Source organism: Miscanthus floridulus, chromosome 9 (assembly GCF_019320115.1).
Source record: "Miscanthus floridulus cultivar M001 chromosome 9, ASM1932011v1, whole genome shotgun sequence".
Lineage (NCBI taxonomy): Eukaryota > Viridiplantae > Streptophyta > Magnoliopsida > Poales > Poaceae > Miscanthus > Miscanthus floridulus.
The window spans coordinates 131,461,093-131,476,849 of record NC_089588.1 but is presented as its reverse complement, the minus strand read 5'-3'; the positions used below and the strand labels follow the sequence as shown (position 1 = coordinate 131,476,849).

The window sequence follows — 15,757 nt, the reverse complement described above, 5'->3', positions numbered from 1 at the left end:
TAAAGAAATATTACCCTAGTATCTGGATGGATGCATAAAAGTATAAGTGCCGATAACAGTCCTATCGGCTAGAATTATACAAGGATGTCGATGTCTCATAAAGTGCCGATGCAATAGACAAGATTTACAAGTTTAACAAGGATTGGATAGCCAATATCGCACGCAGGACGAATCTGGTCGGCTTCCTTCATTTCTTTGATCTCTTCATCGGTAGCACCCTCCACAGGCTTGAGTTTTTTCTTCATGGCCAAGGCTTTGCGAGCCTGGATGTCTCTTTCTTGCTGAAGGGCCTTGATGGCATTGGGTAACTGGCTTTCTTCTTGTTGGGCATGAGTTAAGGCTGCCTCGACTTCTTTCAATTCAGCCAATAGAGCCATCCTCTTTGCCGATAAATCTGAGATTTTCTGCTTAAGTTCAGCGCCCGAAGTCTGCAAGTTGCCGATGCCCTTGTGCTTCTCATTGGCAATCTGTTTCAGTTGTAGCATCTCTTCTTTGAGTTGAGCCTGAGCTGCTCTATCGGCAATGCGTTGAGCAGCCCGTTGATATTGCAGTTGGCGGCTTTCTAAATGGGCTGCTGGGAAGAGTACTTCTTCAACATCGGCAGGGACCTGGCCACGGATTGTTTTGAAAATTGCCTTTGCGGGGTCCGAGTCATCTACCAGTTGGGCGGTATCCTGCTGTAACAAGTTCAGGAGAGCTTCCAGCTTGGACTTAATTTCTGCCGATATTGTTCCCAGTGCAAGGGAAGAACTTGTTTCCTCTCCATCATCGTCAGAGACGTCAATGGCAAAGGAAAATAGACTGTTTGGGGAGTCTTGTTCCTGAGAAAAAGAAAAAGAGGTCAGTTAAGGATAAGTATGAATGTTGTAAATCGACTAGGTCAATCGGCTTACCTGTTTTAAGGCAATTTCCTATATTTGGCTGGAGGAAGCAGCCTGGAGCATGCTGTGTGGAGGATCGGCTGAGCTTGCCGATGGGATATCTTCTGTGGCCTCATCGGTGGTTGGCCCTTGGGGTATGATGACCGATGGTGTGTCCTGTACAGGAGGATTAACTGCTTGCTCAGTTGCATCGACTGATTCTGGCTGGCTTGCAGACATTAGGGCAGATGTGGGGATCGGCATGGACTTCTGTCATTTTGGCTGTGCTTCGGCATCTATTAAGGCTTTGCGCTTTGCTTGGGCCTCAGCAACGGTTGGCTGGGGGGCATCGGCACTTGTTGGTTGTGGATCTTGAACATCTAGTACGCTTGCCGATATACCCATTTGTTGCTGTAAAACAAGTGTAAGGTATGATATTTAACAGGTAAAATGTAAAATCAAAGGAATACCTCTGAAGGTTTGCCAGAGGTAGTGGTGCTTGATGTCGGAGGAATTGCCGATGATGATCCAGCAGCGGCTCTTACACCCTGATGATTAATGTTAATACAGTTTGTGATCGGCATGAGTAGAAATAAACAGGGTTGTTACCTTGAATGCCTTGATCAGGGTTGTAGCAGCAGCCAATGGAGTGGCCCTAGCTGTAGCCAATTTGGACTTGGAGGTGATGGTCTTGGCACGGGTCTTCTAGTGAGTCAAAGCAGCTAAGGTAGGGGCGTTGTAGCCGATCGGTGATATCGGGGAAACAGGCTGAAGATCGAAGGGTTTCCCACTTTTGCTCATAGATGGTGCTGGGTTGTTAACCTGTCATGAGAAAGTCTGTTACCGATATATGAAAGGAAAAAGCAGAAGGGAGTTAAAAGAAACTTACTGCGTCATCGGGGATGGCGTATTCAGGGTCGATCATGTGCCGATATGTGTGAGCAGATGTTGCAAACAATTGTTCCTTCCACTCTCGCCACCATTGCTTATATGATTCGGTGATGAAAGATACTGGCGTCCAGATGGATATATCGACATCTGTAGTATCGGCATCGGGGGAGAGTCGCACTACCTTGCTCCAATCTGTTCCGCAGGTGATTGTTTCTCTGGGTTTGATCACATCGGCAAAACAAAGTTTGATTGGCAGTTGCCCAAAAGCCAATTGACGGGATACTGCCGATGGGTTGTAAAATTCATACGTGATATTGGTGTTTTTCCCGCTACCGAATGTGTTTACTGGGATTGCCCTGGGAGTAATGATGGCCATCATGAGTTCATTATCCTGATTCAGAGTGTCATAGGCAAAGTTGAAAAGAAGGGGGAATCTGTTTTCTTCGTCAATATAAGGTACCCAGGCCCTATGATCATGAGAAAGACCATTGTAGAAGCTTTGGAAGAATGTGCCGATCTGGTCTTCATTGGCCTCTGTTCCAGGGAGGACAATTATGGCTTCACCAAAATTGAGGGGTGAGCGTGTTGCCGATTCCTCATCCCCAAGCACGTGGTCTTCAGCAATTTCTCGTGGGAATTGTTGGGCGAAGAAATCCCATTGCAAACGTTTGTGCATATGGGCATTCAGCCACATGTTGATAAACCACCACGGGCCTCCTAAGTTGCCGATGGGTTCGCCAAGCAAAAGTTTCTGAGACACTTGATGAAGAAGATGATAAGTGGAGCTCAGAAGGTATCGGCCAAGAGGGAACTTTACACCATTAGCCAAGAGTTCAGCCGCGGGGAGGAAGGCGTTGGTTGGTCCTACTGATCGACCACAGAAGATAAATTTTTCTAACCACATATTCAGGAATGTGGCATGTTCCCTCTGGTTAACTGTCCTGGTCTTCTGGCATTCTTGAATGTATCCCGTCCAACCGCCGATGTTGCGGGTATTCACCCTATATTCAGATTTTCTGCCATAGATGGAGCCTTCATCGGCAGTTGAAATATCCAAGCCAGTGAGCATGTAGACATCGGCAAGTGTGGGAGTAGCTGGGCCATGTCCAAACATAAAAGTGTTTGTTGTGTCTGACCAGAAGTAAGCAGCTGCAATCATCATTGACTCGTTCTTTTGCATATCAGCAATGGATAGCCTAATGCATTGGTCTAGCTTCCGTTCTGCCCAGTGTACTTGCATCGACCTGTTGACCCTCAAGTACCAATCTTTCCATCCTTTGGTGGTTTTGGGCCAAGATCGGAATGTATCTTTCCATAAATTCAGAGAGAAATTTTGGGCTCTAAAAGGGATTCTGTTAACCTCGGCATTAATCAGATCAGTTGGATCTGGGTTGCCCATTGGTCCTAGGCATTGGACATGCGGCTGATCGGTTGGAATAACTAATTTGTTGCGAAGTTCCTAAGTTTGGAAGATCCAAAGAACAAAGAAAAAGAGAAAAAATTACCAACTGTATGAACTCGCAAAGACCAGAGGAATCGAGGTAAAAGGTAATGGAAGTGGAACGAACCGTAGGGACGTCGAAGCTGATTGCCATTATCTTGAGGTGGATGGGGGCACGAGCCGGAGACTCGAGGTTGACGCTGGAGAAAAGGTCTTGTTGGTTGAGGTCGCGCAGTTGTTCGTCGGAGTCGCCGCCGGAAAGAGAGAATGCCAAAGATTGGAATCTGAGGGTAGAAGACGGGCGTTCCGGAGAAATCTATTTATAAGCCGCTCGGGAGTAGGGGTATTTTGGACTTATCTCTATGCCGCGTGCATGTGGGTTGAGGTGGTTCAGGTAGATATGGTAACTGTTCGCACGATAATCAAGGGATTGTACAGATGATTCGATGGCAAGTAATCATGACTTGGAAGAGATCTCGGTACAGGATATTTTAATTCTGAAAATGGCGGCATTATTATGTTAGGATCTTGCCGATGGATTATTGTTTCAGTATCTTAACCATAATCAGGGCAAGAGTGGTTGAAAATTGTGCGATATTTGCTGAGGTGCGTGAATCAGGACTAGATTTGATTAGATTTGATAACAGATCAAGTTTTGGTTTGGAGGATGAGTTACGGTAATTGGGCGAAGGCAAACGTTATCTGGAGTAAATTTCGGAGCATTAATGGTTTTATACTCCGAAATTGGGGGGCATGTGTTGACACCGTTTTTTGCACGTGTCAAAATGATCAGAGTGGGCTAATCGGCAGGAGGAAAGTTACTGTATACACTGACAGCCGATGAAAATCAGCTTGTAAAGATGGTTGCCGATGAATGGTGGTGATCGATGGAAAGGTTGATTTAGACTCGGGCGTTGCCGATAAGGTTGGAGATGTTATTGTCGATGCCGATGAAGGAAGGCTTGAAGACTACTGCCGATGAAACAGGAAGTATGCCGATGGAAAGGAGGTCGGTGAGATTTCCATCGTAATTGAGGCGGACAGGGAAATAGTTAGGAGTTAATTTCCTTTTCTATATTTGTTAGAATATGATTCATGTAAGAGTCACGTGTTTCCTTAGATATGGATTTGGTGTCCTAGTTGTATTTGGTTATGTCTCTTTAGATCAGGGTATAAATATAGATTGAGGGGCAATGTAATATAATATATATCAATCAATATCAAAACCAATTTCTACTCCTATTTGCATCTACTTATTTTTCGGCGACTTCGTCAATTTGCATATTTTTTCCTTTTTACGAGTTCTCATTGATTCGGCGAGTTGCATAGCTTCAGTGCGACCTTCGGCGATTCTCGAGTTCCGTGTAAGTACCTCTTGGCCGTGATTTCCGGGCGTATCGCTGTTGTCAGGACCAAAGTGCTCGTATCTTCATCCTTGTCGATTAACAGGTCAAATCGACTGGCACGCTTTGAATATCGATTCAAGTATTAGTCCTTTGTGTTTGCAGATCCATTTTTACATCAACAATTAGCATGTTATATTCTCCAGCATTTATTATTGTCGAATTCATGGGGCACGATGTAGTTGAGCCCTTTGTTTGGCCTCACTCTCCGACACAGCTGGCCGCAGAGTATACTACTTAGCCGCGTTACTCTGACTGATCCAACTCACCGAATACGCGCAAAAAGCTGGGTTTATATGTGCAAGCTATATAGAATCCAATCATGCATTTTTTGAAGCTGCAGCTTTAACTTTGCGGAAAGATACCGTGTGTGCTTTTCTTCATCTATATCTGATCAGAGGAGTGATTAGCTAGCAGGCAGCCTTACTTTGAGCTTTTTCTATGATTATTAGCCTGCTGCTTTTGGTTAGCTTTCCGAAAAGTTTGGCTGTGCTGCACTGCAGTGCTTTGCAATAATCCTACAAAGTTCAAGCATTTGGGCTTGACAAATTTTCCACGAGTTTGACTGTACTATTTGGATGACTATAATCAACTGCAGTGGAAGCATGCCGCATGGGAGGAATCAACCAACAAGAAAGCTATATAAAGAAGAATTTCGTCATAGAATTCATATGTACCTTTTAACCTTTCGGCTATGTTAATAATTTCTGGACTATGTATTAAATTCTCGGATAAAAAGCAGTTACAAAGATATTTCATTAACTTTAAGTGGTCCCAACAACACAGCAGTCTAAATACTACGTCTGCAGCTCGTAAAACAAACCCAGCAGATGATCTGTAGTCAAAAGATGGAGTTGGACCATTCGTTCTTTCCTAATCATATTATAAAAACTATGATTCTCTTCGGTGATCTACAGAAGCATGGCCATGCAAATTTGAATATAATCAATTACAGAGGGTGCATATTGAATGACAGACTTCAGATCTAAACGTTATTGGCTAAACTTTCATTTTGCGGGCTGTTTGAACTTGAGTATGCAAATGCCTTTGTGTAGTCATTCCTGCCAATATCAAGAGGTACCCTACCCTCCTGATATAAAAAATGATCTTGTATGCCATAGCTTCAGGCATGATGAAGGAGGCAGTGACCAAGTCTGTTGCTTATATATAATATATGGGTCCCACAATGTGTTAGTCCATCTTGCCATAAGCTTTGTTTGTATAGCTTTCTTGTTGGTTTATATGGCATCTGGTGCATGTGGCAAGATAGAGTATCTGGTGATAGAATTTTAGATTTAAAATCGAATTGTGGCTGCAAGAAACTTCCAACACAAGAACGGTCAGCATCGTTTCAGATATTCTGTCCTGTTATTGTGCTCAAACTGCTCAGGCTGTGTTTCCTGCAATGCAAAGCCTGGGTTTACATGGTGATTGGAGACTACAGAGATATCATTTTCTGGGCCGCTACTAGTACTACTACTACTACTACTACTACTAGTACTACTACAAGTACTACTACTACTACTACTACTAGTACTACTACTAGTACTAGTACTACTACTTCTACTACTAGTACTACTACTTCTACCACTAGTACTACTACTTCTACTACTTATACTACTTTTTTTCTTGCATCTCTTAGAACAAGGCATGAAATGTCGCGAACATCAAAGAGTGCATCCCGATGCCCCGTGAATGATGAGCAGCCATCCCATGGAGAGTAAGAACTAGATGATCAGCTTACTCAGGAGCAGTTCGATAACGAGTTAGAAAAGGGTCTAGAAGTGATGCTTACTCAGGAGGACCTTGTCGATGATGAGGATCCAGTGGGGGGAGCCCAGGGAAGAGAAGGCGGAGAGGATGCCCAAGGCGAAGAAGGGGATGATGATGACGACACCTCATCAGGGGGATATGTAAGTCCCGAGGATCCTTTCCCACAAGAACCCAGACGGAGGCCAACGGAGGACGAGTTGGACAAGGATTTTGATCCGAACGACGAGGTACGGATAAAGCCTTAGTAGCTTGTAAATTTGGCTAATGCTATGGCTTGATGTTACCTCTGCTAACACTTTTGACCTGCCGGATACACAGGTCGTCCCTACTCAACCTCTGAAAAGACGATGTCGGCCTCCGGCTCGTCTTGCCGGACATACATAGCGGGGCAAAGGAGATCAGAGGAAGGAGCCATAGGTACTCACAATGAGGCCTCCGCTCCACAACCTCAGGACACAACCACGACTGAGACTGCCCAGCCAAAGAGGAAACGAGGGGGGATTAGAAAGCCAAACCAATATTACGACAAGGCATGCTATGTGATAACGGAGGTCGGACCAGACGGGCAGATCCTCGAGCCATATACATACAGGGCGAAATTCTGTAATCACATCGGGTTTGTAGTTAGAGATAAGTTGAACCCAACTATCCGTAGCTGGAATCTTGTACCTATGAGCCAAAAGGTAGACCTATGGGAGAAGCTGAAGCAAAACTTCAGGTTTCCGGAGGGAACGCACGAGTTGGTACAACAAAATGCTTTTAAGATAATGGGGCAGAGCTTCCGACGTTGGCGGTCAGATCTGAACAAGAACTTTATCCAATAGAAGTTAACTCCTTTCCACGAGTATGGCAACATAACTCCTAGTCAATGGGAGGAGCTCGTGGCTGAGAAGACTTCAGAGGCATCATTGTCCCTCAGTGCCCGTAACAGCGAGCAGGCGAAGAAGAACCAACACCACACTCATCTAGGCCCCGGTGGCTACGCTGGCAAGCAAGAGGTCTTTAGGAAGATGGACGCAGAGGCCGAAGCTGCCGGGAATACGGAAGTGCCGAAGTTGAAGCCACGCCTTAAACAGTGAATATACATGAGGAGTGTCAATTCATCCGGTAGTAGCCTCAAGTTTGCTAAGCCGGAGACCGGAGAGGTAGTATCAAAAATACTAAAACTTGCTGAAGACAAGGAGAAGGGCGCATTCAACCCTTCCAGAGAGAGGGACGAGCTTACCGTTGCCTTGGGAAACCCCGAGCACACAGGACGCACCAGGGGGCTAGGGAAGAGGATGTCCTGGAAGCACAGATTCGTAGAGGAGAGGCACATGTACAAGAAACATGGCAGAGACCGAGAGTCTAATCTTGAGCGCCAAGTGAAGGCTCTAGTTGAAAAGATGTTGGTGGAGAAAGGACTGTCTACGATGGAGCCACAGACACCAATGGGGCCGCCCAGAGAACTGGCGGTAGTTGGTAGCCCTCCGGATGTTCCCAGCAGTCAAGGTTCCAATGCACCCGGAACCCCCATCGATCGCATACGGGCGCCAACCAATTGCAAATTGGTGGTTCCAATGGGCAGGCAAAGCGTGATCATTGAGGTGGCAACGGGCGTGGCACATCCTCCGGGCGACACGTGGCACAATAGGGACATCCCGCAGGACTACACTCGGGTTGAGGTGCATACCGTGAAGCCCGAGTTCATGACTTGGAAGATAGAACACCCTACTCCCGAGGGGCTCGTGTTACTCGGAGACGTCATGAACTAGTTCATCCTCTGGCACAGACAGGACATTGTATTGACCGAGTCTTCGCCAACTCCGACTGAAGTTCATCCTCTGGAGCGACCCATCGAGGACGGGGAGGTATACTCACCGGCCCATGACCATGACCACCACACGCTAGAGACTTCTCCACCTCATACCGAGCAAGGGCATGATGACATGCCACATCCTTCTCCACCTCGTATCGAGCATGGGCATGATGACATGCCACGTCCTTCTCCAGCTCGTACCGAGCAAAGGCATGATGAGATGCAACATCCTTATCAACAAGCGCAGCCGATACATGAACAACAAGTGTCTCATGAACAGCAATTGCCTCGTGAATAGCCGATACATGAAGAACAAGTGGCCCCTAGAGCAGGTGATGCACAAGTTGACAAGGACGTGCCCGAATGGGAAGCTCGAAACAAAATCCCAATCAAGATAAGGCCATCGTATGTGGGCATTAATGATATCTCGTCGGTGCACAAGTGGATGGCTCATGACCAGTTCAAGCCTAAGAACCAAGTAAAAGAATTCAGAGCACCAGCTTCTGAGGAGGGCACCACTGAGGAGGGCACCACTAGCAAACTGCACAAAGGGTTTAACAAGTATCCTGCTGTTGATAACCTCAAATGGTCAAATGATTGCCCGGATAAATATGAAAAAGGCAAGAACTTCATACCAAACCGAGTCATACAGTGCTTGCCACGTGGAATGAGAAAGTTCCACGATTGGTACTTGCGTGCTCAGATAACTGAACTAAAAATCTTACAAGCATGGATCCCTGCCGGCACATTTGGAGCCCCAGGTGGGCAAATTGCCGTTGAGTTTAAGGATATCCAGGCATGCTTCCACCTCGGACGAATGAAAATGAATCTGATTCGCATATGGTGCCTGTAAGTCCTTGCCCTCTCGATATGATATGAATGTAATCTTTTAATTTTGTTGTAACTAACCCGCGCCGTGATTTGTAGAATGCAAGCGGACTTTGTGAAAAAGAGGTCAGCTCTGAAACACGGGTATATAGACCCTTCACCTATAGCATCAACAAATTTTAATTACCCTAAAGAGTGGAAACTAGATTGCAAAGAACTAGGAGCTAGAAAGACACTTAAGAAGAAAGAGGACATCAGGAACAAGAAAATATTGGAAGAGTCCCTCAAGGTTGTGGCATACATTGCCCTATGTTTTAAAAATCTCCAACAACACGATAATATATGGATACCATACCACTTCAAGTAAGTTCGACTATATACTTAGCTTTGTTCAAATTACTTTGTTCGATGCAAAAGAGCTTATGTGTTCCTTCTATGACTAAATTCATGCAGCGATCACTGGATTTGCATAGGCGTCTGGCTCTCATATAGCATGGCATGGGTCTTTGATTCAGCAGATTTCCCAGTCGAGACATACAAAGACTTCATAACGATTGTTAAGACGTATACATATTGACAATCCTCATTTTAGCTACTATGTTTGCATACGTACTTGTAAGGTTCAATGTGGGATACTAACAAGTTGCATTTGCTAAACCACTATGTCCAGGAACATAAGGGGAGGCATCATCCAAATAGGAAGGAAAAGTTGTATATCAAAACTCTATGTGCGGTAAGTGTCATTTACTTTGGTACTCCATATATTACGTGTCTGTCAATAGCATTACTTAACATCTCCATATGCAAAACACACAGTGCCCCAAGCAGAAGCCTGGGAGTCTACATTGTGGATACTACACATGCATTATGATGAGTACCATCGGTGGCTACAACAGAAACCCCAATCTGGTAAGTTTGAACCTCTTCGCTCGTAGTATGAAAAGTTCGCATATGTCGTGATATAGTAAACCTAAACTTGTTCTCTTGTAGTTGGAGAAAGATAAAGACACGAGAAGGAACCCATACAAGGATGACGAGCTCTTAGAGATGGTCGGCGACCTTTGCAACTTTATAATGGACCAGATTGTGTATCATATAGGCACTTACCATCATCTTCTTTTCGACTTAGGTAGTAATCCTCTGTACCAACACCTTCGGGAGACTGATAGGTTAGCCCTAGGCCGTTGATGACAATGTGGACTTGTGGTATGATTTGAATCAGACTTTGGAATGGTTTGGACTTTGTTTTGCATGTGGACTTGTGGATATCTTAATGGACTATGTTATAATGATGGACTTCATAATGGACTATGTTGTAATGATGAACTTTTGTGAATTATGATTTGTGATGATGGTCTTGTGTTTGTGGATGTATATATGTATATTTGTGGCGGTCAGATTCGAATTTGAATTATATATATATATATATATATATATATATATATATATATATATATATATATATATATATATATATGTGGTCAGATTTGAATTTGAATTATTTAATTTTTTTGCTGGAAAATCCACTGTAGGGGCGGTTCTTGATTGAACCGCACTTACAAATACACACAGCAGGGGCAGCTGGTGATACAGCCGCCCTTAGAGAAGTCCACTACAGGGGCGGCTGATATTACCAGGCGTCCTTATAGAGGGCACTATAGGGGCGGCTGAAAACACCAGCCGCCCCTACAGAGGGCACTGCAGGGGCGGTCATGAAACCGCTCCTACATAGGCACCCTCTGTAGGAACACCCTGGGAAGGGTGGCTGGCGCAGCTGTCCCTACAGAGGCTCTAGAGCCGTCCCTACAGTTAACTTCTGTAGTAGTGATTCTAGAAAATTACCCACCTGTGCCATTATTAGAGGTAAAAAGAAGCAGAAAAATAAATCTATATTATACTTTAAAATCTACGTATATAGCAAGAAACAAGGAAAAGATAAATATATTATTTTCCCTATACCAGGAGCCGGAAGGGATCGTCGCAATTCACCTGCCTGAGGAAACAAGAGGATGCCCCGCCTCAAGACGGCTCCACGCAGCTCCGGCCGCTGGGCAGCTGATGTGTGGTCGCCGGGCCAAGCAAGCAAGGAGGAAGCCAACACAGCGCACAGGCACGTACATCTACACCGGCGCCCTTGCTCGGATCGACAGCAAGACCGGTTGGTGTGCCGTCTACAGGAGAAGTCCAGCCTCCCGCACTCATTTGAAGGTGGACACACCCTGGAGGCAGGCAGCACGCGGATTCTACAAGTTGGTGGAGGAGCAGCAGTGTAGAGGGCACGTAGAGGGGACGTCTACCAAAACGAAGGGATTATACGTTGCCTGCGCTTCCCAACGATTAAGCACGTAGAGGGGACGTCCACCAAAACGAAGGACGACCGGCAAGCCACGTGCATTTGACGGCTGAAGCAAGCGAGATCGATGGCAGGCTGCCTGCGGCGTTCGTGCTGACTACAAAAATCAATTTTTAGGGATGGCTCCTAACTTTTTGTAGGAGCGGTTTGACCAGCCACCTCTACCGAGCCGTCTCTACAAATCATGCATTTGTAAGAGCGGTTTTCAGGCCGCCCCTACAAATCGATTTGTAGAGGCAGCTGGTACTATAGCCGCCCCTACAAATCGATTTGTAGGAGCGGCTCGTATTATCAGCCGCCCCTACAAATCGATTTGTAGGGGCGGCTGTAGTACCAGCCGCCTCTATAATACCTGTTTGTATGGGCGGTTCAATCTATAAACCACCCCTACAGTATGTTTTCCCGCAAAAAAAAATTCAAATTTACAATTCAAATTCAACCAAAACGCTGTTTGTTTCCGCGTATTCCATCCAGCGTTCATGTTGCCGAACGCCCCGTGACCAACGTTCCGAACCGCGTTCGCGTTGCCGAACGCCTCGCGACCAGCGTTCCGACTACGACTACAAGCACAAGAGTATTATATAAACTACAATTACAAGTCCAATTCACAAGAATATATACAATCCATCATTAAATATACAAATTCCATACACATTGTTATCAACATCCTAGAGCTAGCCTTTCAGTCTCACGAAGGTGTTGGTACTGAGGATTTCTACCTAAGTCAGACTCTCGGTCATGGTAGGCGCCTTTGACGTGTACAATCTGGTCCAATATGAAGTTGCAAATGTCGCCGACGAGCTCTAAGAGTTGGTCATCCTTGTATGGGTCTCTTTTCATTCCTTTCTCTTCTCTCCACTACAAGAGAACAAGTTTTAGTTTAGTATTTTATACCATGTACGAAGTTTTTATACTACGGGTGAAGAGGTTCAAACTTACCCTTAAGGGGTGTCTCCTGTAGGCACCGGTGTTACTCATCATAGAACATATATAGTATCTACAATGTACACTTCTAGGCTTCTGCTTGGGGCACTGTGTGTTTTGCATATGAAAATGTTAAGTAATGCTTTTGACAGCCATGTAACGGAGTACTGAAGAAGTAAGTTACACTTACCGCACATAGTGTTTTTATAGCTAGTTTTTCCTTCCTTGCTGGATCATGCCTTCCGTGATGATTAGTGACATAGAACCTAAATGCCTTGTTCGAATTATTTTGGCAAATACAACTTGTTAGAATCCAAAAGTGAACGTTACAAGTACGTATACAAACATATAAGCTAATGAGGATTGTCGATATGTATCCGTCTTGAGAATCGATATGAAGTCTTTGTATGTCACCGGGTCCCTATCTATTGAATCAAAGACCCATGACATGCTTCTCCCGACATCGACGGCTATACAAATCTAGTGGTTGCTGCATGGATTTAATCATGGAACTAGATAAGCTCTTTTGCATCGAATAAAATATATCGAACAAAGCTTTAAGTATAGAGTTGAACTTACTCGAAGTTGTATGGTAGCCATATAGTAGAGTGTTGTTGGAGATTTTTGAAAGCCAGGGCAATGTATGCCACAACCTTAAGGAACTCTTCCCTTAGTTTCGCCGTACGGATGCGCTCTTTCTCCCAAAGAGTCTTTGCAACAGCTAGCTCTTTGGCATCCAGTGTCCACTGTTTAGGGTAATTAAAATTTGTTTGGGCTATAGCTTGAGGGTCAAGATACCCGGCTTTCACACTTGGCATTTGTTTGACAATGTGCACTTGCATTCTACAAATCACGGCGTGGGTTAGTTACAACAAAATGCAAAGATTACATTCATATCATATCGGGAGGACAAGGACTTACAGGCACCACGTGCGAATTAGATTCATCTCCATTTCCCTAGGTGAAAGCATGTGTGCATGTCATTGAAGTCAAAGACAATTTTTCTGACTGGGCTTCCAAATGTGCCGGTGGGGAAGCATGCTTGTATGAGATCTATGCTCGTTGGGAGAACACGCAAGTACCAATCATGGAACCTTCTCATTCCAAGTGGTAGGCGCTGGATGTCCCGGTTTGGTAGGAAGGGCTTGCCTCTTTCATATGTTTTCGGGCAATCCTTTGACCATTTGATGGCATCAACATTTGGATACTGCTTTGCAATTTGGTGGAGTTTGCTAGTGACGGCCTCCTTAGAACCCCGTGATGGGACTTTTTAACTTGGTTCTCAGGCTTGAACTGGTCATGGGAAAACCACTTGGACACCGATGAGACATCTTTCATCAGAACATAAACTGGCCTTATGGTGATTGGATGCTTCTTTTGAAGTTCCCATTCAGGCACGTCCTCATCTTCTTGTGCATCACCTTCTTTAGGAGGCCCTCGTTGTTCATGTATCAGCTGTGCTTGTTGAGAAGATTGTGACATCTCATCATGCACTTGCTCGGTACGAGCTGGAGAAGGTTGTGGCATCTCATCAGGCACATGCTCGCTAGGAGGCGGGGAAGAATGTGACATCTCAGGAATGTGGTGGTCACGAGATGGTGAAAATATCTCCTGGACCTCAACAACTCGCTCCAAATTTGGGAGAGGGGGAGGCGGCGAAGAAGCAGTCAATATAATGTCCCGTTTGTGCTAGAGGATGAACTGCCCCATAACGTCTCCGAGTAACACCAGCCCCTTGGGAGTTGCGTAGTCTATCCTCCGCTGCATGAACTTGGGCTTCACTATATGCACCTCGACTCAAGTGTAGTCCGGCGGCATCTTATTATTGTGGTGTAAGCCACCGGGAGGATGTGCCACACCCGTTGCCACCTCCATCACAGTGTTCTGCCGGCCACTGAGAAACACCAAGGTGCAACTAGTTGGTTCCCATATGCGATCGATGGGGGTTGTGGCTGCTAGGAACTTTCGGAGGGCTGGCAACTAATGCCAGTTCTCCCGGCGATGTCACTAATATCCGTGGCTCCGTAGACAGTCCTTGCTCCTCCAGCGCCTTCGCAACTAGAGCCTTCACTTGGAGCTCAAGACTAGTCTCCCGGTCTCTACCATGTTTCTTGTACATGTGCCTGTCCTCTTCGAATCCTTGCTTCTAGGTCGTTCTTTTCCCTAGCCCCCTGGTGCGGTCTGTGTGCTCCTTGTTTCCCAAACCAAGGCTAAGCTCGTCTCTCTCTCTGGAAGGATTGAATGAGCCATTCTCCTTGTCTTCAGTATATTTCAGTATCCTTGATACTGCCTCTTGGGTCTCCGGCTTATCAAACTTAAGATTACTGCCGGATGATTCTGTACTCCTCGCATATATCTAATTCCTTGAGCGTACCTTCAAATTCGTCACATCAATATTCCCAGCAGCTGTGGCCTCTTCGTCCATCTTCCTAAACTGCTCTTCCTTAGCATAGTAGCCACCGGGGCCTAGATGATGGTGGTGTTTGTTCCTCTTCGCCAGCTCGGTGTTAAGGGCACTGAGCTCTAATGCCTCTGGTGAAGTCTTCTGAGCCACGAGCTCCTCCCATTGACTAGGAGTTATTTTGCCGAACTCGTTGAAGGGAGTTAACCCCTTTTGGATATACTTCGTGTTGACCTCTGACCTCCAATGTCGAAATGACTCTCCCATCATCCTGAAAGCATTTTTTACCAGTTTGTGCTTACCCTTCGGAAATCTAAAATTGAGCTTCAGCTGCCTATCCCATAGTTCATTCTTTTTGTTCTCTAGTACCTCTCTTCAGTTAGGGATTTCTGGGTTCAATTTATCTCTTATTAGGGCCCCGATCACATTACGGAATCGTCCTCTTAATTCCTTTGGCTCAAGGATCTCCCCTACTAGCCCGACCTCCGTTATCCCATAGCATGCCTTATCTGGATATAGATTTCCTTTTCTATCCCCTCGTTTCCGCTTAGGCTTGGTAGTCGTGGTTGTGTCTTGAGGTTGTGGAGCAGACGCATCGTGATCCGTCTCTGTGGCTGTTGCCTCTGCTCTCCTTTCCTCTACTACGTCTTGTCCAGCGAGATGTCACGGACGTCGACGTCGTCTTTTCTGAGTTTCAGGAGGGACCTGTATATACGACAGGTCAAAGTGTTAGCAGAGGTAACACAGCCAAAGCTTTAGCAAAATTTACAAACTAAGGCTTTTTCCCTACCTCCTCGTTCGGGTCAAAATCCTTATCCAAATCTTCCTCCGTTGGCCTCCTTCTAGCTTCACGTGGGAAAGGATCCTCGGGACTTACATATCCCTCTTCTGAGTCCTCCTCCTCATCATCATCATCAACTTCTTAGCCTTCAACAGCCTCTCCTGCTCTTCCTTCTGCTCCCCCTTCCTCCTCGTCACACTGCTCCTGAGTAAGCATCACTTCTAGATCCTTTTCTAACTCATTATCGAACTGCTCCTGAGTAAGCTGGTCCTCTAGTGCTTGCTTCTCATAGGTTGGCTGCTCA

At 45.6% G+C, this 15,757-nt stretch overlaps 1 protein-coding gene and 1 pseudogene across 1 annotated transcript; both read left to right on the top strand.

The window, feature by feature from the left end:
* The first annotated feature begins 6,382 nt into the window (after positions 1-6,382).
* LOC136482965 (uncharacterized) lies at positions 6,383-8,569 on the top strand (annotated as a pseudogene).
* LOC136480952 (uncharacterized) lies at positions 8,540-9,571 on the top strand (the record flags this gene model as incomplete). The annotated part of the gene is made up of 3 exons (XM_066478367.1): positions 8,540-9,015; positions 9,094-9,357; positions 9,448-9,571. Coding segments are annotated over 3 exons (864 nt in total), but the record flags the coding sequence as incomplete, so codon positions are not given.
* Between the last annotated feature and the right edge of the window lie 6,186 nt (positions 9,572-15,757).